This window comes from Taudactylus pleione, unplaced genomic scaffold, assembly GCF_031769625.1.
Source record: "Taudactylus pleione unplaced genomic scaffold, aTauple2 ptg000270l, whole genome shotgun sequence".
Lineage (NCBI taxonomy): Eukaryota > Metazoa > Chordata > Amphibia > Anura > Myobatrachidae > Taudactylus > Taudactylus pleione.
Window position 1 is genome coordinate 9,385,565 of NW_028284672.1, and position 24,097 is coordinate 9,409,661.

Sequence of the window (24,097 nt, forward strand, 5' to 3'; positions counted from 1 at the left end):
AGTCACTGAAGGTAGCTTCAGTACTCCTAGAGCTGGACTGTAACACCGGTAATGTGTGATCGAGTCAGAGGGCCATGAGGATCAATCCCCTCAGGGAGGCCCCCTCTGCTCACCAGGAGTTGAAACCTCTCTTGGAGAAGAGACTAGTCCCCAGGATACACGTCGTGACGGCTGAGGAAGCCCGCTTCCCAATGGAGAGCTCCGGTAATAAACACTGCAGAGTTGGCCAGGAGAAGACCCTTGGACTATGTCAGAATGGATGACATTCCTGACATTGCCACCCAACTACCAGTGTTGCCTAGATGGAAGCCACTGTTGTGACACTGTCGGACTGAACCTATTCAGGTTTACCGTGACATATGGGTTAGGCCAGAGTGAAGGTCCAAGACAGCCTAAAGTATCAACAAGTTAAGTGGCAGGGCAGAAACGACAGACGTCCAGCTGCCCCGAAACGAATGCGGACCAGACACTGTCTGTAGCAAAGAACACCCTGGACGAGATGGCCATAGCCACCCGGACAGAGACCAACTCGCCTCCGGAGAAAGTATAATCGTTCGAACAGCGATCCGATGGAAAAAACTCGATCCATCTGGAGGGGAGTCAATTATGGCAAGGCCTGGAATGGAACTGAGCACATTCCACCCTACCAAAAGGTAGACACTCTGGTAGACCGCGCATCACAAAGAGTAATGACATATGTCGACTGCGTAGATATCCGCACACTCCAAGTTGAAGAGTGGAGATCTTGTCTTACGCCAGAAAAATTCTCAGATTCTGAGAATCCAGCAGTGGTCCCAGATGAAGAAAACCTTGTGAGGGATGCAGGGAGGACTTTTTCTCCGTTGACTAATTATCTGTGCCGAGAAGAAGCCACGGTTATCCTGACCTGGCGGTAAAGTACCTTGGTGATCCTGCTAAAAGAAGGAGACCGTCCAGAGAAAGGAGCATTCGGATACACTGAACAGGTGAACTGTCAGAAAATCCATAAGGCTGGTAAACCCCGGTGGAGTTGAGGACAGTCCCAAAAGGCAGAGCCCGAAACTTACAAGTGTTGCTGTGGCACAGCAAACCTGAACCCATGCTGATGAGAGGGCTCTGTATGTACCCGTAGGTACGTATCCTGAATACTCAGATATACCATAAAATCCCCAGGTTCCAAACGTCGGATGATGGAGCATGGACGATTCCACCTGAGTCCAGGCACCGTTGGAATCTGATTCAGGGATTTGAGACAGAGTATAGGCAAATGAGGACCAGTCGGTCACTGCCCCAGAAAGAAAGTAGAACAACCAGTCAGTCACTGAGATAGTGAGGTTGGCCGAAATAGCTCTGCTTACCACAAAGACTGTATAGCTTTCTGGGATTGTAAGGCCCTGATCAGGTCTGAAGAAGGGCCCGTGTAACAATGCCTGTGAGGAGGCCGCCTGAGCAATGAGAGGCCGTTGAGAATCAGTACCTCACTCTGGAATTCCCCAGATGTAGACCTGTCCCGTCAGGCTGAGGGTATATCCTCAGGTGTAGAAACAGGGTCGTCCGGAAGTCCAGGACTGCTCGGTACTGGATATGGTGGCCCCCATGGAGGCCGACAGCCTAGGAAAAAACAGGCCTTTAGGCTGACCCTGAGGACAAAAAGACTTAACAGAGTTAGTCCGAATGTAGTGGGAGTAACTAAAGACGGTATCTCCCCATTAGTGATACTGCCAATGATGCAACGATCTTGTCAAGGTCAGGACCAAACAAGATCTTCCCCATGGAAGGAGTCTGCACCTCTGCTTTCCCATAACGCAGCCATAGGGTATTTCGGCGAATACAGACGCCGCCGAAACCCTGAAAGTTAGAAGACCGGCATCCAATGTAGGTAATCCCACATATGACCACTGCATATTTTATGTGAGCGGCAAAAGATATTTGAACCCCAGACGTGTTGGAGGGGAAAAACGTCACAAAAGCATCACCATGCGATGGCCATGGTAGGACGGGCAACAGGCCCTGAAAACGAGTACATTGATTTCAGGCAAAGTTACCACCTACGGATCCGTAAAATCCGTCCAGGCCGGGATGGGAGGCGTATTAATGCCTGTAACCCGACGATTAACATACAAATCCATCCCAGAAGGGGCTATCCATTACTTGTGAGGACTCTCAGGGAATGGGAAACAGGAGGCCTTTGTGACTCCTCGTATCTGGCGACAGCCAGACTCCCGCTATGAGATCCACCCGCTGGGCAGAAAACGGGAGATGTATGATACAGGTGCAGGATCGACATTCTCTATATCCAGAATGAACCTGGCTACCAGCCCCAAAGCAGGGATAATAATACTTGAAATCGGCTCCCCCCATGTGAGAGGGAAAGAGCCGAATACACCATCCAGTTCACGGCAGAGCCACTGGGAAGTAACCACAGGGCGTATATCACGCCAATTAGTATTTCGTATAAAACGACATCCACCAGGGTGGCCGTTGTGGTAATCCCTGCAAGGGGAATGACAGACCGATGTGGTATCGGAGGTAATTCATGTACTGTGAAAAACCCCGGCGGGGAGCGATAGGCTGTTGCACAGGGATAAATTGCAAGAAATTGCGAGATACCCCGAGTTCAAAAGGGCAGTATGGTGAAGTAACTCCAAGCGAGTAACGACAATGGGGCCCGCCCGGCGATCCTCAAAGGAGAGGATCCTGAGAAATAAACCGCCCTTTAAGGGGGTCGTGCAAGGGGCCCGACACCAAATGGTGCCGCATACATAAACCTTTCTGAGTTAAAATCCTCCGCACTACTACCTGCAGGCTATGACTTGCAGGATAGCAATAATGGGTGCAGTATCGTGTGCAATCTCCTGGTCAGATATATCTGACTATCTTGATGGAAATATTAAGCAGCGCCATACCGGTCCTGATTGACGCTAAGATTAGCTGCAGGGACCCATTATCAGCGTATGCAACTCACAGTTCCATCTAAAATATGGCAATGTTCAGCACGCAACAGTATGTGACAAACCTCACAGATATTAACAAGTATATATATGTGAGGTCTCAGAACCACCCCAGGTACACCTGTATTAGGGCAGATAAAGAAAAGGGATAGATATACACTGACAGGTGAGAGAAAAAGCAGACAGTCAGCACTAGCATAAGTCACATACAATGCAGAAAAATATATATACATACATTTGCATGACATATAATATACTGCACAATGTCGCTACATTCAACTGCCCAGATTCAGTGTCTGGGAAGGCTATAGCGCTGTGTACACTCACCCAAAATGGCCAGGTACGCAGGGGGACTGGGCTCACTGACATCCTAGGAGTTCTGCAGCACCACAGAGATCAAATGGCCACTGGAGACCTCAGAAGAAGCGTGGCCCGCGGAGGAAGCAGCTCAGCGACGCCAGACTGTAGTATTGAAAGGCGCGCTGAGCTGAGGGGAGGAGCCGCTAGACAGGGAAGGCTTCCTCCCCTGGCTAGCAATTAACCCCCCGGGATGCCGGCTCCCGCTGCCGCTATAATCCCTGGTGGGCTGTGGACACGCGGGGTATGCCTCCATGGAGGGGGAGCCCGCCGCCACCGCTAGCGCCTCCGGTCTGTCCCCAGAGACCGGAGGCATAAGGCTGCATGTACACGCGGGTCACCGCAAGCGGTGACCATGCGACTTACCTGTCCCCGTCGATCCGGCAGCAGCCCAGGGATCCCTCCAGAGCCCGGCTAGTACAGATTCTGGGGTCCCGCTGCGATCCCCAGATCTGTACTGGCGTTGCAGCGCCGGCGGGGTGTAGGAGCGGCAGCTCAGAAGTCCATTGGACAGTCTGATGCTGCCACTCTGAAGAGTAGTAAAAAATAATAAAATAAAACTCTTTTAAAATAAATTTTAAGCTTAGGGGCTGCTAAGCAGCCCCCCTGCAGTAACGGTGACCCGACTCCGGCCGGGCACCAACTTAAACTGAGGTGCCTCTGGCTGGGGGGCGGGGTTATAGGGAGAGTGGACCCAAGTGCATCCTGGGAGTTAAAAGCTTTAACTGCGTGGTGCCCGGATTTGCTTCCCAACCTATACCCCAAGGTCAACCCTGTGGACCCCCTATGGACCCTGAAGTAGAAACATCTGCTAATGGATAGGCCCCACACTGACTGAATCCATTACAGACTATTACACTATACTGGGAAACACTTCAATTACCCTCTCTGATTATTAATGTGATTATATTGCAGTTATATTACAAAACAACTTACCCATGGCTTCTGGAGATGTCTCCGGCACTTTATACAGTAGATGTATGTCACTGCAGACAGCTCTTTACTGCAAAGAAGAATCTAAACTAAAGGGGTCTCATCTCGCTTAATGGTAGTATGATAGTACCATTATCTTTCTATTACAGTATGCCATCGCATTCATATTTCATATACACCCTACAGGGCGACAGGGTGTACAGTCCAGACCAGTACTACACCCTGCACGGGTACATCACATGCACATACACAGCACTGAGAGGAGAACTACTGCTCCTAAACCCATGTGAGTGCACAGCTGACGTGCCCGAGCACTACCGGGTGGCGCACGTTAGTGACGTCACATCGCAACTTCTGTTCCTAAGCAACGCAACGCCAACACGCATAGTCCTGCAGACAGGAGGAGTGGGGAGGAGGAGGAGGAAGTCTCTGTTAAGCAACAGGTACTGTACGGTTATTACCCAGGGACTATAGGTGTCTAATGTGTAGCTAGCTATTAAAACACACACTTCCCTGGTGTAATAATTATTTTAAACTGCTCATTGATAATTTGTGAGATCATATGTGACCATTTTTTACATTAAAAAACAAAGACATTTACAATCCAGCATTGGGTAATTATGGAGTTTAAAGTCTGATCTAATCGTGTAAAAGCAATCAATGCCATCCACATGTGGGGTTCGGGCTGGTAATATTCCAACACAATAAAATGGCTGACACATTTTTACTGACACATTAATATGCTGTTTCAAAGCCCGTCTAGACCTGAATGTAAAAATAGCACTCACAAGTGGATGTTTCCCTGGATTTGTAAATGAAGCCCTTGCGAGCAGGGCCCTCTCTCTGGGGGCAATTCAATTGTTTTGTGGGTGGCGATAATTAATGGGCGTCCTGTGTTGCAACTCTATTGTTTTGGGAGCCCATTATTTATTGTGCTCATCGCGCCCAATTAGACCGGGTGCTGTTTGGGCTCCCTAACCACGGGTTTATCGCACAATTTTGCTCGCACCCTCCTGAGAGTGCAAACAGAAATGCCGGCGGCAGTGGCTATTAGGCCCAAACGGAGCAACAATTTAATTGCTCAGTCGGGCGCCCAAAACAAATAGCCGGCCAAAAACCAATTGAATTGCCCCCTCTGTCTGATTTTGCCCAGACTTGTTTTATTACTGTTTTGTTCCCAATGTTAAAATGCATCAGAATATGCTGGCGGCATATAAGTAATTGTTGATAAATCCATGGAACTAATTTTATCTCAAAAGCATTTGTGCTGTCCCTAAAGGTGGCCATATACGGTGAGATTCAAAAGTTGGTCATATCAGTTGTATGATTTCCCTTGAAAATTCTTCCCTTCAGATACAGGACAATTTATATTTAAAATGCAACTATTTCACATAAGACCATACGATTTCATCAATCACATCACACAATGGGGGTCAATTCCTACACGATCAGTTGAGATCTCTCTGCAAAACCATCTGATCTACGATCAAACTAGACGACGGCGGGGACGCGCATCGGGGTTGCAGAAGACTCAAAATACAACTATTTTCAAATGATTGGTCTGTCCAACTTGTAGAAACTGCAGAAAATGGAAGAAGGTGGAATGGTGCTAGTATCACATATAAACCATGATATAACTGAAATTGCATAAAACGTTTATTATAAATGTAATTAATACAGTACTGGATATCAATGAAAGCAATAATATCAACATGTAAAAATTTATTAAATTAATATATAGACACTCTGCACCAGGATATGTGTGTTGCCAATCGATATATATTGTAGCAACTCATGTATCACATAGCTGTAAACATTGATACAAAAATATCAATAAAGAAAAAATGTGTTTAAATATCTATTCCCAAATAGCTGGCAAGATGTAAAACTCCAAGGAGATAGCGTGGTTGGGATAGACCAAACTATTAAATGGATCCGTATATGGTTGATGGTAAAAATTAATTGCAGTAAGTATATAAAAGTCAGTTAATAAAGCAAATAATCCGGATAGCATATGGATAGTCCTATGTTAAATAGCTCACATGTCAAAGCTCACCCCAAGGCAATGATGGTATGTTGCTCCAGAGAAGGATGCGGTGTCAGCCTGTTGGTGAGAGGCCGGTACGCAGCTGGAGAGTTCCAAGGAGTGTGCGGAGTGGTTACACACGTGTGTACCGGGAGGACTGGCCTCTCCGGCAGTCATGGAACACAGCCAAAGCTCCGCTGTGAGGACTGCAATCAGTGAGGCAGTGGGATGTCCGGCAGTGAAGTTGCTCTCTCCAGAGAGATGAAATGGAATGATGCAGCTGCGTGTGTGTTCTCCGCTCTGCTGAGCCGCGGCTAGTAGACAGACTTAGCGTAACAGATGCTGAAATCTGAATGAGTAGTCAGCTTCGCTAGTGCACACAGTAATTGATCCTTTCTGTAATCCTTAAAGCGTTTCACTACATATAGTAGCAGTAAGTATATAACACTTTTATATACTTACTGCAATTCATTTTTACCATCAACCATATACGGATCCATTTAATAGTTTGGTCTATCACAACCACGCTATCTCCTTGGAGTTTTACATCTTGCCAGCTATTTGGGAATAGATATTTAAACACATTTTTTCTTTATTGATATTTTTGTATCAATCTTTACAGCTATGTGATACATGAGTTGCTCTAATATATATCGATTGGCAACACACATATCCTGGTGCAGAGTGTCTATATATTAATTTAATAAATTTTTACATGTTGATATTATTGCTTTCATTGATATCCAGTACTGTATTAATTACATTTATAATAAACGTTTTATGCAATTTCATTTATATCATGGTTTATATGTGATACTAGCGCCATTCCACCTTCTTCCATTTTCTGCATTTTTTGGGCACTGTGTGCTCATTGGGAGTGGTGGCATACTCCCAGGTGGCAGGCACCTGTGTCTATTTTAATTTTATATATTTAAGTTTATAGTTTGTTGGTACACACTCCCTCTTAGCGCTTGGTTATCTTTCTATATCTTCAACTTGTAGAAACTGCCCAAATCGTGTGATCATTCGTCCCGTGTATGGCCAGCAAGTGGTGTACCATTAAGTAGTGTAATGGTAATGACAGGTCAGGTCTGACTTAAGACCCTCCAAAATGACCCCTTCCATCATGTACAAAATGCTCTGCTCCTGGGCTTTGTTTCTTAATTTATGATTGCAGTCACCTGTGCTGGAACACCCTTCTCATCAATTAACTACAGATGTGTCCAAATCCATCTGACCTCACTGACCGTTAAACAGTCCTTCTTGTCGTGCTATGCCCACCTATGGCATATTTATTTCCACTCAGGGGTGTGTCCTCTAGTGGCAGGTGCAAACTGTAGTACTAAGAGCAGCAAGGGCAGTGTAGAAGGGTAATGAAGGGGCAGTAGAATGCTGGCAGCTGATCTCAGTAGTATTGTGGTGTAATAGTGTAACATGGGCACCAGCAGGGTGATAATTAAAGTGCCAGCAATGCCTCCTGCTGGGTGAGGTAACCCCTAACAGTGGTAGGGGGTGCAAGAAGGAGCTGGCAGGTGACCTCAGTATATTAAGCTGTAATAGTGTAATATGGGCACAAGCAGGAAAATAATCACAGCTACCAGCACTGCCTCCTGCTGGGTGAGGTTACCCCTGGCAAGATGCGGTGGGTTTGTAGGATGCTGTCTCTTAGTGATATTGGGGTATAACAGTAGGACATGGGCACCAGCAGGGTAATAATTACATCTGCCAGCAATGCCTCCTACAGTGCCCTACAGGAGTTGGCCCTACATATTGCCATAAGCACCCAGCCCTCAGAATGTTGAGGCGGTGAGGAAGGAGGGCATATGTAAGGATACAGATTTCCGGAGCTGTTTGGGGACCCCTCTGCTGCACTGCTCTGCGGGTGTAATCTCCCAATAACCCAAGTTGTCATCCACTCAGCCCACACTTCCCAGGCCCAGAGGCGGCTCAGAAGCAAGGACCTTACAGTAACTGCATGAAAACTGGTAGCAGACTTTGGTTCGTATTCAATTCCAGGTGAAAAGTCTGAATCCGTGGTAAAGTATCACGAGTGACGTCATTTCGCCAGGCGGAAAGTTTCCGCCGTATTGAATTCTTACAACTTTTTGCCGGTGTGCAAACGTGCGGAAACCACTCTGCACCTTTAGACAGACCCCCAAAGGAATGTGTAAAAAAAATGGCAAAAAAGCACTTAGAAAATGGGGGCGAAAAAGTACAAAGTGGGGGTACAAATGCAAAAACTAGCAAAATAGACTTTTGGGGGGACTGATAGTATGGGGGAGGTGTTTTTTTTATTGCAGGTTTGCTGAAGGTCCATTTTTTGCAGCACTTAAAACTTGACTTTAGCGATTTTTAACCATGCTTGCCTTGCACCCATTTTCAAGTACCCCAAATTTGACAGGACTACTTATTTTCACCAAAAGAAACGGCTTAATGCTATTCTTCACCACTTGTGCAAAGCCGCTATGTTGGAGCAGTTTACAGCACTTAAGTACCCCAAATAGCTTCAGTAGGGCTAATCGGGGACATCTACATTGATCCCCAATGTCAGTGCATCTTTTGGGGGTTGTCAGGCTGATTTCCCCAATTCTACCAATACTTTTCACCTGTTTAGAGTTTCCCTGGGTCGCTTTTTCGCACATCCTTTGGAGTTGAATACGGCTAAATAGCGGGGGCGCACACGATAAGTTTCCTTGGCTAAAACGCGAAGTCGGCAAATAGTGCGGCTTGTGAAAAAGTATCGTGGGTGCGAAACTAATTGAATATGGTCCTTTAGTGGGAAGGTGGACTGTGGGAAGGGGAGGGAGGCAGGCTTGATGGATGAAGCTCCACCACTACTAATTCCAGAAGCAGACCATGGAGTTGCTGTTTCAGTACCTACATTCCTGCTTGCCGCTTGTCACAAAAGATTGCCTCTGCAGGGGGAGGTGTGCTTCCCATTGCTGTAGTAGGAGGCAGAGATTGAGGACCCCATGCTGATGGTGCCATGAAAGACACTGGAGAAAGACTCCTCTCACCCCAATGCAAGAACAATGTCCATTCCGTTCAGCAACTGGAACTGAGCGGGGCCTGCGATGTAGGTCAGCGCCACAGCGCACAGCGTAGGGCAGTGTGTGTGTGTGTGTTTGAGAGCTGCAGGGGGAATTGTATAGATCCTCTTCAGTCCCTGTCGCCCTCTCAGTATGTGTGAGGGTATGTTGCACTGTAGCCGCTGTGTCTGATTGCCCGCCTGCACAGCCCACTGCCCGCGACTACCGTAATAGTTTAGAAGTGCACATTAAAAAAAAAGTCTACTACATGTCCTGGAGCCCCCCTCCACTCCAGTGCACGTGCTGTGCTTCCCCCTACCCTAGATATGCCACTGATCATTTGGCAAACACCCCCATGAGCACTGCTACTAATTACTTACTAGTTTGGGCGGGGGGGGAGGAGAAGGAACAGCTGCTGCGGACGCCACCGCTGAAGCAGAACTGTCATCCCTGCCAGCACTGATAGTGACAACTCATACTAGTACAGGCTCTGCTTGGCTAGGCGGCCGACGCTACCAATAACCCTGCGGTGCGTGGCCGGCATACTGGACGTCAAGCCCCATCCCTGTCACATCCGGCTAAGCCAGTGGAGAATGCAGGGGATTTAATAAACTTTGCAGGGCAGTGGGAGGCTTGTCAAGAAAACGGGAGCTCCCCGCATATTGGCAAGTATGATGCAGGTACACACAGACTATAGGCATGCCGCATATCATTTTACTCAGCAGAAGCTGCTTGTACAGGTTATTTGCATCACTGTGTGAATAAGTCGCATCAGAAGGCAAAAAGTGACACACAAAGACGTTCTGCAATACCGAGTCACACGTATGTAGCGCGACTTGTAGCGCACGGAGGACGGAAGTATGTGGTCACATCTGTAGTTCAACACAGGTGACAGCAATCATAAATTAGGTGGGAAGCCCAGGAGCAGAGCATTTTGTATCTGATAGGAAGGGGTCATGTTGGAGGGTAGGTGACTTATACAGACAACTTTTTTCTTACTTACGGTCACGGGTGCAAATCTGATATGCTTTGTACTGAATGTAATATTGTAGACTTCTGTTGCAATCTAGTCCTGAATTTCCTGGTTAACACTCCTCTTGAGTGAGAACCCCAACCAAAACAGTACTCCAATATCTAAACTTTATTATTAATATAGGGTCATAGGAAATGGATAGGACATTAATCTGGCGTCAATTGGGGGTGGGTTACACAAATGACTACAAGGTATGATTCCATAACAATCATGATCACATGTCATAGTAACAAGAAAGGATGATTAGATTAGGCTACTTCTTTTCCCTTTACTATCACTTGAACAGCTCTTAAAAGTAATCTCAATGCGTCTCATATCTGTTATTGTTAACTAGCTTCTACAGGACGTTCTATAAAAGGCCGACACCAGAAGGACAACTGGCTATGAATGTCGACACTAAAAAGGTCGACATGGTCATTAGGTTGACCATCATTCTGTATACATGTATCTAGGTCATAGAATTAAAAGGTTGACACAGTGAAATGGTCAACACTAAAATGTCTACCCATGTTTTATTGTTACTTTAGCCTAGCCCTAACTCTAAACCCAAACCTAAAAATCATGAAAAAAACGTGTCGACATGTTAAATGTTGACATTTTGACTGTGTTAACCATTGAACCCTGTTGGCCTAAATGCATGTCTACAGAATGATAGTCGACCTAATGACAGACTTGATGCTATTTTACTTACAAAACTTATCATTTTGGCTCTCACTGTCGCTCTATACAAAAGGAACATTTTAACACTGGAGGGGGCCCATGTGCAGGTGTCCACGGGTCCCCCCTCACCTGAAAATTTTTTAGCGCTGGTGCATGTGCAGTACTTCATAAAGCCTCAGGGACTGTGCAAGAGTGTACTGCTCATGGTCCAAAATCCAACATTGGGGTCAATCCTATTAGGTGCGAGTTGCTATTTTCACTTCGAAATCACATAGCGAATTCATTTTAAAATCCAATTAGCAACTCGCACTGAATCAGTCAGACTGAATTCGCAACTTTCAACTCGCACCTCCCTGAGGGTGAAAGATGGAAAGTAACATCTTTATTTTAAGGTTAAAATGTCGGGACACTATGCTGAAACCCTTGGACACCACCTGTAATGACAAATTAGGCATTTGGAAGTTTCCAATTAGCTTAATTAGTCCAAAAACAACATGTAATTTTTGGGGTTTAAAAAAAAAAAAAAGTCCTCAAATTACCCCAAAATCAACTTTTTCGTTAGTTTAGGCACCCCAAATCTAATTACAATAATTTTTTAATTGAAAAATAATTGTTTTTAGAATTTTTTTCAAAAAAATTTCAAGGTGCCCTCAAAGTACCCCAACATCACCCTTTTTCCTACTTTTTTTTGCATTTTTCGTTTCATTCGTTTGAGTTTAAACAAAAAAAGTTTTTTTTATAATTTTCTTGCATTTAAAAAAAAAACACACAAAACAGCCATTTCACACCATTTAAAAACCTACAGTAACTTCCTAATGCCCACAAACAGCCTTCTATACGGTCCTGCTAATGCAATTATCCATTTTGGGGGGTCCAGGATGGTCTCGCCACATTTTCATGCATTTCTCGCACATCTCATTTGGCAGTCAATTTGCACCCCTCCGCTACGAGTAGTTCGAATAGGCGTTTTTAATTGGATTGGAGAATTCTCGGGAGCGCGCTTCACTGCACAGTTTGCAAGTTTCAAGAAACAAACTTGCTACTCGCAATTCACACCTAATAGGTTTGACCCCATTATCTTCATAAATTTGGCAACGGCACCATAATTCTGCAGACATTAACAGTTTAACTGTACAGGATGGGTAGAAGGTTAGTAACTGAAATGGGTGAAAGGTGTGCAGTGTGGGTTCCACTGGAGCCATTGGCCCATGTGTGCCTCACACCCTGCACCTATTATGAGATTCACCACTGCTATACCCTTTATGTGTATACTATTTTATTGATTATAGTAATTCATAAAATAAACAAGAGTTCCCTGAAACTTACCGGTAGTCTAAATGCTATTGATTCATTGGGGCAGTGAAGCTTCCAAGTACAAGAGTAATGGTGGTTCTGTTCATCTGACCAGGACATGATATAAATTACACAGTCATTTGCAACTGGATGTAGTCAAATTGCCGGCAGACGGGTTGCTTGCCGCCGATATACCAACACCGGAATCCCGCCGCCCGGCATAATGCCGACGCTGATATCCCAAAGGAGATCAGGATACCGGCGCTGGAATCCTGAACGTACGGACCCCTCTAAGTATTAGTTTTAGCCCAGGGATGGGGGGGGGTTAGTATTAGGCACCTCTGGGGGGAGAATAGGGTTAGGCACCCCCCGGGGAGGGTTAGACTACGGGGAGGTGGGGTTAGGGCTAGGCATCACTGGGGGGAGGTTAGGGATAGGCACCCCCCTGGGAAGGCTAGGTTTAGGGTGCGGGAAGGGGCGGATAGATTTAGGCACCACCGAGGGGGGGTTAGGCACCACCGAGGAGGGAGGTTAGGCGGAATCGGTATGTAATACCAACAGTGGCAGCCCAACTGATCAAAATCCTGACTGCAGCAGGTAAGTACCCTAACCCTCTCCTCTCCCTACCCTAACCCTCCCTTAGTGTGCCTAATCCTAACCTCCCCCCCTAGTGCCTAACCCTAACCTCCCCCCGTTAGTGCCTAAACCTAACCCCCCCCTAACCGCACCCTAAAACTAAGCCTCCCGGGGTGGGGGTGCCTAACCCCCCCTTTCTCTACCCTAACCCCCCCTTTCTCTACCCTAACCCTCCCAAGGGGGGTGCCTATCCCTAAGTCCCCCTGAGGGTCCCTAAACCTAACCCTCTCCACCCCCCAGTGGCTATACGCTAAGACACCCGGTTTACCTTCATTCGGTATGCCTGGTGTCGGGACTTTGTAGTGGGGCTAATGATAGGCGTCGGGATTTCGATGCCTATCATTAGTCCCATTTCGGGATGTCAGTGTTGGGATATCGTCGGGCCGGATAGCGCCCTTACTACATCCTGGTTAGGCACCACTAAGGGAGGGTTAGGTTAGGGTACTTACTAGCCGCAGTCGAGATCTTCAGTGTGCAGGCTTCCAGCATCTGTATTTAAACCGGTGGCTATTTAGCTGCCGGAATCTCATACCGATTCCATTTGCAACTTCTATCACTACATCAGTGTCTTTGGTTTGGTGGCAGACAGCTGGTTGGCCTCTTTGAGTTTGAGTTAAAGATTTGTGTGTTTCAGTCCATTTTGGAATCGTGGAGTAGTTTAGCCATTCTGAAACTCTTCCCCAAAGTCCAGGTGTTGTCCCCATTGGTCTCCGCTACCTGTTTGCTGGGGTAGTAGTTGATCTCTGGGCCTGATTAAGACCCGCTCGCGTGCAAGCAGGTCGATGTTGCCCAAGTGCGCATGTGCACGACTGAGGCGGTTCCATCGTGCGCGAGACCCGAATAACGACGGCCAAGCCGTCGTTATGGGTCTCGCACCACAGGGGGCGTGCTGTCGATGGTGATTGACAGCACGCCCCCTTTGGTGGGCATGTCGGGGCGTGGCTGCCCAGATGGAGGCGTTCCCATGGGAACGCCTACCGTCTGGGGCCGGCCCCACTGACATCACTAGTGCTGCACGGGTTGCGGCAGTGAGACCCTACCGCAAGGGTCTCGTCGCAAACCAGATGGTCGCGATATTCTTGACCATCGCGACCATCATTTTGGCCGCTCGCTATAGCTGTGGGTGGTCACCCACAGCTATGCGAGTGGCCAGGCGGCCGCTCCAAAAAGTAGGAGCGAGCCCTGATTCAGAGCTGTAGGGCTTCTATCCCTACAGTACTTTTACCTTTTTTTTCTGCTAATTCTTTAGTATCCCCGTATTCAATTTGAAAGTAGGCTAAAACGGGACACGGCGATACTTGGATCGGCGGTAAAAACGGGAATTTTGGGGAAATAATGTGTTGGTTTCTAAAATACGGTGCAATATAACATTTGGGTATATATGATCTGTCCAGTTAATGATCCAATGACTCCTCCATGAAGTACAAACAGTGATACACAATTACTTGGTTTCACAAATAAATGACAATCTTTACATGGTGAGAGAATATAACTTACCTCTGTCATCTAACATTAATAATTCTCTTACCATTACTCTGTTTGTTACTGTATTTATAGGTGGTTACGGAGAAACATATATGTTGTGTATAATTAGTACACATTATATCAGGAGGAGATAATGAGTGTCCGTCAAGAATCTCAATATTCATATAGGATTATTAATTATTGAATCGGTCAACAATTATTTTTGCATGATTTAATTCATCACATGTAGACTCATCCAGTATAAATAAAACGTTAGTTGACTGATACTATTGATAACATTGTAGAATAATCATGATCTTGTGGTCCGCTAATTTCCTACTCACTGTGATATGGCTACGCTGTGAGAGATGATAGCATATCTTCAGTTTGGGTGGATTTAATTCATATGGAATATACTGTGACTTATTGACAGCGTTCTTATTCTACTATTGATTCAGTTAATATTGACAGTTTATATTGATCATCAATAAAATTATATATGTTACCAACGTGTGGACACAATGGGGATTAAGCAATAAGATCTAATTATTATTATATATCGAGATATCTTATAAGATTGAAGTTATACTCCCCCAGAATTTCAACATCTTTACATATATATATATATATATATATATATATATATATATATCCTCCAAAACAAACGGCACTAGGAGACCACCATCTTGCAAAAAAATTGTATTGAGACGATCGTCTCAATGCAATTTTTTTGCATGATGTTGGTCTCCTAGTGCCGTTTGTTTTGGAGGATGTATGATTGTCATTCGGGCACAGGAGCAAGCTGTGATTTTTTTATAGCATCGGAGTGCTGGCAAAGCTGGAGAATTTTTATATATGTGTATATATTTTATATATATATATATATATATATATATATATACATAATATTATATACATTATTTAACACAGCGGAGCAATTAATTTTTAACAACACTTTCGTACTGTCGTATTAACACTATATATGTTTGTCTTAAGTCTAGAAACATTGTGTTTCTTTTAATATTTCGCTGCTTTTTTCATGTTACATTTGTTTATTTAAAATGCAATAATTAATAAAAGTTACGTTTTAATTAGAATTGTGCGCCTCAAACTAAAGACAACACCGTTTCACCTTATTGTATTTTGAGTGTATTTAAAGTTGTTAGGAGGCGGCACCCCCAGCATCTATACGATATTGTTATTTGGATATATTGGGTAATAGGATTACATGGTGTTTTCTGTACAAATGATGTATTTATTTTAAGAACTAGTGCAGTAACCCTCTCCTTCTCTTACGTGTATACTTTTATACAATTATTAGATTTTATTTGTAAGGCACCATAGTGATCCGCCACTACTCTTTTCCTAACATTCTAGCATCCTATAGCTCCCCATACTAACCCATTATTTATATCCGTTCCTTTCACTATTTTTTGGAAAGTACAGACCCTCTTACCTCTCCTTAGCCTCTGATACTTGTCTCTTCCTTATTTCTCCTATCACTCTTATCTCCTTCACTTTATTTAACAGTCTGATAGGCAGCCTGACAGGGATCACATTGGACTGCACTCTAATAAGACTGCATACATACCTATAGATATAGCTGTCCAATCTGTCTGGTATGAAGGAAAATCTGGTAATGTATGGGAGCAAATAACAATAGAAATGTGCTCCCAAACACTGGAAGACGGACAAGATTTTCCTTCCCACCAGACAGATTGGACAGCTATATCTATAGGTGTGTACGCAGCCTAACCTCCAGAAGGGCCGTACAGTATCCTTAATTTCAGTAATATGTTAAACCAATATATTTAGTCAGAGAAAGATACCCCCAATCTGTAATAACTTATCAAACAGTAACAAAGCATTAAACGTAATAATAACAAACAAATATGATTTCAAAGCAGAAAGGAGCTGGAGGCGTGAAGTGGAGGCTTGGTAAGCCCCATGCAGCCTTAGCACTGCCTCTTGGCCATCGCTGCTCTAGGTTCTGATGCACTCCTCTGTTAGGGGTTGCTCCGTCTCTGCTTTTCCTCTCCTTTGTTACCTTCTATTATCCCTGTGCTGCTTTGTATTATTTCCTGTAGAACCGTGTACTATTCCCCCATCTGCAGATTATTCCCTCTGTTTCTGTATAATATTCCTCTTTTCCTGTTTGCGCTATTATGACTCCTCTCTGTGGCACCATGCTGCTCCTCTATTCATTGCATCTCCACAGATGGCTCAACCAAGGGCCTGATTCAGAGACGTACGCTAATGCATTGGCAGCTGCGATCCCGTAAGCAGCTGCTGTGCGGAAATATGCTAATGCTGTAGCCGTCTGGAAATGTATGGAGACCCCGACCGGCAGCTTCGCAGGCCCGAAGTGTGTACAAATATGCAGCCGACGTTGCAGATCATTCGATAATCGGCCATCTTAGTAGGCCCTATGGTCAGGAAAAATGGCCTCCTGAACTGGGATTCAGAACCACTATATCTGCCTACAGGATCGCAGACGCAGGCTACGCCACGCCCCGAACGGCCGGGACATGCATAGGTGTTTTACTGCCACTCCCCGTTATCTCTCCCAAACGGTCCCTGACTGTCAATCACTTTGCGAAGTGATCCTCAGCCACAGCGAGCAGCATTGCAAAGGCACCGTGGCGCATGTACAGTGCGACTGTGACGCATCCGCAGGCGACTGACCGATCATTGCTGAACTGCGCAAATATTGGAAGAGTGTACATCTAGGAATCGGGCCCCAAGTCGCGTAGTTGGCTATTAAACACGTGCCGCTCCCATGTGCTCGTGCCATATATTAATGATCCAGGGGAGCGGCGGAGGCTCATTAATATAATACAGAAAAAATAGGAACTAATAACGTAAAAAAACGAAGATTACATCATTGGCTTATTTATTCTCTTGATTATTGATTTCAGATTTACAATAGATGGACTGTAACTTAACATTTAGTACAGTTGGGTAGAATATTGCAATCATTACATATGTGTGTACAGTATGTAGGTATATGTCTTATAGTGCCATTAATGACCCACTAATAATTAGGGGTAACAGTGCTTTGTGTTTATTTTCCTATTTACTTACATGACTTTTTTCTGCAGAATGTCATTTTTGTATTCAGATGTAAAAGCAGATGGACATGGAGAAGTGTTTGTGGGCTGTACATCTAACGCAAAGTTCAAACAATATGGCTGGAGGTACACAACTAAAGAGAACGCTTTCTCCAACAAAACTCTCATTGGAAACTGGAATCAGGAACGTTATGACCTGTGTAAGCTGGAGGAAAGGAAGTCACTTCCCTCTCAGGTATCCACAGCAAATGGAAAAGGCTATTGTAGCGGAGATAAGTTTGGTGGCCTGGTCCATCTGACTACCTATAGTGTTTATCTAACAACATGACTATAGGTCAGGGAATGATTTATGAATAATGAGCTAATAAATACTAAGATTACCACTGGCTTGGTGTTTACACAGACATAGAAAATACTAATGGGAAGGGATTTATATCCGCACACATTCATTAGTTGCATGATGTAACCCCATATTCAATATTCAAATAATAATATATATTTTTGTAGGGGGTGCTACCAACAGACAAATGGTACTAAATACCTTATTAATACATATGCAGAACGAAAGAGAAGAAAGGTTTGTCTATAGTGCGGCGCACATATTTTACATTTTTTTTAGATTAAAATCATATACTTTATTAGATATACATTAAAAAAAATTGTGCCTAATCCCAAAAGGGAATGGTATTCAGCGAAATATTGGTTTTAAAATAATAGAAAAATAGACAGTGTGTATAGAAATAGAAAGGTGCAATAAAATTTATTTTCCTTCGCTGTGTGTCCTCTTTTATTACTCTATATTATTATGTTAGATAATGTGTTTAATATAAGGAGATAATTCAATTAGAACCTCTGAAAAATGTGTAGATGATAGCTTAATATTATATAGTATATCAATAATATGTCACTACATATATTGATATTATCAATACCATTAATTAACTCATTCACTGGGTTATCAAATTTTATTTCCAGACCTAATGCAAGCATAAAGATGGTCTGGTTTTTGTCAAGGATTGTATCAAATCCTAATTCCCTAATGAATTCTTACATGATATTGTATCAACATTGGAGGTGTTTCTACTCCTTTTACTGCTTTGGAAGGTTGTTTTGTCACCAAACCTCTACATATACATAATAGCAGTGTGGTTGTAATCAGTATAAATGGAGTATATTGACAACAATGTTGCTATTTCAATCCACTGTTAATTGATATAATCCCAAACCACCAATCTGCTATACTCAGCTCGCGGGGTTATTACATCTTCAACACCCGCTTTTATAACATGCAGTATACATATAAACACATAAAACAGTTGAAATATTGTCAGATTAACGAGGAGCACACAGCGAACGTGCTCCTCGTTAATCTGACAATATTTCAACTGTTTTATGTGAGAGACTTCAAGACTTCAACCTGCTTTTCTTTGACTGGTGAACTTAGTGCAGGGCAGTTAGTCTATGTTGTTTATGTGTAATTCAGTTGGGTATTTATACTATGCCGCAATGGTCAAAGGGCCTGATTCACTACGGAACGCAATTCTGCTTATACGCAGTTTCTAATATCAGCGCTGCTATTTAAATGTGTGCATTCACATTGTGATCGCAGCCAGACATAAGGACGCCCATCTCCCCTTACTCACATCCATATACTAGGACAACATAGCGAAACAATCGGTAACATCGGACCCATACGCACACTTGCACAAGCCCTGACCTTACTCAGAAATTGCTAACAGCCATGCACACTATCACTTCTATGGCTGCTTATGGCCATGCAGTGGATAATTTATGCACGCCCCTGCAACGGCGTTGAAATGCACTGGTACGCCTGCGTTTGTCCGAACACCCGGCACTTCCTGTCAATCACTCTGCTCTGGGTCTGCGTAGCCTCTGTAAACGCAGTTCCAATCGCATTTGCTATTTCGGGCACTCACTGCAATGCATACGCAGGACGCAACAATCGACCGATTCCGTGCATCTTTGCAACTGCGATCCGTGATGAATCAGGCCCAAGGTCACTTAACAGCAATAGAAATAGATGCTAAACAAGCCTGGTTTAGCATTAATTCCTATTGCTATTTTAAAAGTATAGGTCACAGCTGCCTATGATCGTCGGCTTATACAAATCATTGCATAGTAAATCTACCCCAGTGTGTTTTATTAATCTGACAGCAGAAAGATATGTCAGAGCACTGATGGAAGCTTGATTTTTCTATTTCAGTATGCTCACTATTACGAAACCACCTATTCTGACGGATATTGTAGGAAAAATGACTCTGTGAGACAAGGTAAGATGGTAAAACAGATAGATACTACTTATACTGTGCTCTTCAAAGTATACTATATGGCGAAAAATATATGGCCACCCATAAGTACCTGCTGAACATCTCATTCCAGAATCATGGGCATTAATATGGAGTTTGGGAGTTGGTCCCTCCCCTCCTTTGGTACTATAACAGCCTCCACTCTGGGAACATTTCCCCTAGATTTTGGAACATAGCTGCGGGGAGTTCACATCTATTCAACCACAAAGGCATTAGTGAGGTCGGACACTGATGTTGAGAGATAAGTCCTGGCTTGCAGTAGGCGCTCTGATTTATTCTACAGGTGTCTGCAAGGGTTGAGGACAGGGCTCTGTGCAGGCCATTCCAGTTCTTCTACATCTATACCAAACTCTGATGGACCTGGCTTGTGTGGCCTACCGCTTCCCAGCTGAGCTGTTGTTGCTCATAGATGTTACCACTTCCAAATAACAGCACTTAAACTGCGTACACACGCAGCGATTTTACCGATAACGATATCGTTCATATTGTTATCGTTCAAATCGTGCATTTTTTGCTCCCTACCAACTTACCATCGACCAGCGATTTGCGGGCACGTATGGACGATAGCGACATTGTCCATCGTCCGTGCATGCTGGCCAACCTGCTCGATATTGAGCAGGTTACTATAGGGAACCGAGATCGTTAATCGCGGGTCGCTATAGTTGGTGGTGTGCTGGATGATCGATGTCGATCATATAGCACACTAGGGAGGGCACAGGCCGATCAGACAATGATATCGTTATCGTTGTCTGATCGCTCCGTGTGTGTACGGAGCTTTACAGTTATTCGGGACAGCTCTAACAGGGCACAGGTTTCGCAAGTTTAATAATTGGAAAGATGGCACCCTATAACCGTGCCATGATGAAAGTCACTGAGCTCTTCAGTATGACCCATTCTGCTACAAATATGTTACTATGGTGGTTCCATGGCTGTGTGCTTTATTTCCTGCACCTGTCTGAAATGACTAAACACACTAATTAGATGGGGTGTCCACATACTTTTTGCCATGTAATATAGTGTTCACGCCAGGGCCAGAGGGCAGCAGGGCGCCTGGAGTGAAAACGGTTACTGGAGTGAAAAGGGGGCATGGCCACTTGAAAAGGGAGCGTTTCATTAAGACACATTCTCATTTCGTCACTGGAGTGGGCATGCTCAGCACTAACGGAGATGCTTGGGCAGCCACAAAGCTCTCCCTGTAGAGTGAAAAGATGCCATGCACACAGCATCTATTCACTTGACGGTGACTGTTTCACCATTTAATGTTTAAAAATCGGGCAGGGCATGGCGCCCCACTAAAACAACCTAGCGGGAACGCTAGTAATATATATACAATATTTAGAATATAGTACACTACCTCCCACAAACTTTAGACACCAAACTCAAATACTCTGTGCTGCTGTGAACTTTCTGATTGGTTACAGGTTGTTCTATCCCTTCTTAATGGGGACCAGGAGATAGACTGATTTAGAGCTGTATGCAAGTATGTTTTGTGGCCGGATCATGTGATTGTTTAGCACTGCACATGCTCAGTAGCAGAGCATACACAACTGTGAGCAACTATGGGTGATTTACAGTCCTATGCATCTCAGCTGCATCTCCAAATGTGTCTGAGTAGGTGTCACTGGGATGTGTAATGTCAGAAGTGTTTTCCAAGGGTGTTCTGTGGACTTGTAGGCAGACCTTTGTTCTATGCTGAGTTGAGCATACGCAGTGGCCTGTCTGATTTCATACAGACCTCTTACAGGAGGTATAAGGCTGGTGCACTGATAGTGATGGTGGATACTTTCACAAGCAGATGGATAGGGGTGGTGCACTGATAGTGATGGTGGATACTTTCACAAGCAGATGGATAGGGGTGGTGCACTGATAGTGATGGTGGATACTTTCACATGCAGATGGATAGGGGTGGTGGCCACAAATTAAATAAAATAAAGTTTTTATTTTTTGTAATCTTCCCACCAGGTATTCATAATATAAAATCCTATGTTGCTGCAATAATGTACATGTTTGTTCAGTTTTTCAGAAAGAACCTCACATTTTCCCAGGACATCAACCCGAACTGAACACACCACCATGCAGACGCCTTCAGTAATCCTGCTATATGTTCCTCTATAGCGGCCATTAGCCACCAGCCACAATACTGTGCATTTGGCCATCTGCGTAACCACCTTTACTTGCCTTTAATAAATGTATTATGTTAGACCTGAATTACTTATTTTCCCAAATAAGAAGCGGTCCACTGACCTTGAACAATACGCACACAACAAGTTTTCACATTATCAGGACTTTTTCAGTCTGGTTTCCTTAAAAGTATAGATATACGTAATTACAGATTGCTCATTTCCTGTTTATCCTTGGAATCTACATTTATTTAAGCGTGGATACAATATTGCTATATGGATGTACAATGATATACCCTCTTTTCTAGATACATATTGGAATTTTGCACCCGTTGCCCTTCTCTCTTTTTTCAGAAAGTTTTTCATTTATTAATGTGCAAATATTATATATATCTGCGATTTGTAATAAATCCATGTTTATTATATTCATGTGTTAATCTCAGTCAGTTTTCGCTTCATACTGTGCTGCTACCTGGCTGTTATATTGGAAATATATGTAGAACTCTTTGTGTATATGCTGCATCTGGACGGTGGAATTTATTGGAGTAACCCCTGGTATACGCTTATTAGTTTTAATTATTATTATTGCCTATCCGCACCATTTCTAGGACATGTTTTTGTATATTTGTTTAATCTTTGATGTAGCTCAGCTGTAGTTACGCCCCCCTAAAAAATCCATTGTGAGGGCCTAGAGGGGAGACCGCGTGCTTTGAACCCATATCCCACCCACCCCTAACTCAGAAGGGCTGATGATATTAGTATGGCTGACTTCCTAAGCATAAAACCTGGGAGACTGGAGTCAAACCATAATGGAGAGCCTGGAAGCGATATAATTACTTATAATGCTATGTTAAGTTGTTTAACTATATCTATCTGTGTATCTGTTATAAGTTATGGAGTATACACACGGTCAGATTTGTCAGATGAACGATTTGAAAGATTTGAACTATGAAAGATTTTTTAATGCATTAAAATGAGTGGAATCGTCTAAATCTGACTGCAAACACATCAGATGTCAGATATCGTTATCTGACCATCGGGAACGCGCATCTTTCACCATTCAGATGGGTCAGATTTTCCTTCAGATATGAACGATTGAACGATTTTTTTAATCGTTATCGTTCAGATCTGAAGAAAAATCTGACGGTGTGTATGCACCATTAGAGTCTAAGTGATGGATTAATCAAGGTTTTACAGATAGTAAAATATTTATGTTATATTTATGGCAGGATGACTTTTGTCCATTTATGTAATACACTAATGCTGAAGCCAAATTACACCTATGCAGCTGCTGGTGTCAGTTCTTGGTGAATATGAAGGTATGTCATCAGGTAAGTATACATGAATGTAGTGATGCTGCTGTAGTTATGGATCCTGCATTCTGATTGGCTTTTTTCTACGTCTGAAGCTTCTTACAAACCTCTTTTTGCCTTGGCACTCACACACTGATTAGCTGACCATACAGCACTGACAGTTATAACTTCTCGCACGCTGCAGAATCGTTTTCTCATCTTCCGTAGGAAATGCTGTGTTTGTAAATCCATAATTCAACTAGAATATTGCATACAATACAGAAAGTTCATGGTGCAGCATACAATAATATGTGATTCATTTTATTTACCCTTGAACATAACATTTTTTTTTCTATTTTGTATTTAATAACCACCAGTTTTCCAGTAAAACTAGAAGTGATTGTTGAATGGAGGGGCATAGTCATTTGGGGGGGTCACACACTGATACACGGCCTATTCGGTTCTGCAGTGCTTCTTAATGATTCAGCTATACATATGAATAATATAGACTGGCAATGTAAACAAAGCATCACAACTGTGAAACTAATAGGTAGAAATAAACAAAAGAAAAACAACAAGCTCAAATGTGACAACATATTCTAGGTGTAGTAGGTATTACCGCCGGCAGCCCAGCAAGGGTGAAGATCCTGATCGTCCCTAAGGTAAGTATCGCTAACCTAAATCTACCCCCTAACCCTAACCCTCCCTTACGGGTGCCTAACCCTAGTATCCCCTCTAAGTGCCTAAACCTAACCCCCACTTCCCCGCCACCTAAACCAAAGTCCCCCGGGGGGGTGCCTAATCCTAACCCTCCCTCCCCCTAGCCTAAACATTAGTCCCACAGGGGGGGTGCCTAACCCTAACCTCCCCCCAGGGGGTGCCTAACCCCCCCATCCCCTAGCCTAAACCTAACCCACCCGGGGGGT

At 44.0% G+C, this 24,097-nt stretch overlaps 2 protein-coding genes across 2 annotated transcripts in view; one reads left to right on the forward strand and one right to left on the reverse strand.

Annotated features, from left to right (window-relative positions):
• Positions 1–4,600, reverse strand: part of FDXACB1 (ferredoxin-fold anticodon binding domain containing 1) — a 22,191-nt gene extending 17,591 nt beyond the window's left edge. Inside the window, exon 1 of the mRNA XM_088481367.1 lies at positions 4,224–4,600. Coding sequence (XP_088337493.1) covers positions 4,224–4,227 — 4 coding nt within the window. The 5' untranslated portion in view covers positions 4,228–4,600. The remainder of the gene's footprint in view (positions 1–4,223) is intronic.
• On the forward strand, positions 4,492–22,292 carry CFAP68 (cilia and flagella associated protein 68). Its single transcript, XM_088481368.1, has 4 exons — positions 4,492–4,663; positions 17,463–17,667; positions 19,657–19,723; positions 21,775–22,292. The coding sequence occupies exons 2-4, from the start codon at positions 17,464–17,466 to the stop codon at positions 21,849–21,851; spliced, it is 348 nt and encodes a 115-aa protein (XP_088337494.1). The 5' UTR covers positions 4,492–4,663; position 17,463; the 3' UTR covers positions 21,852–22,292.
• The last annotated feature ends 1,805 nt before the right edge of the window (positions 22,293–24,097 follow it).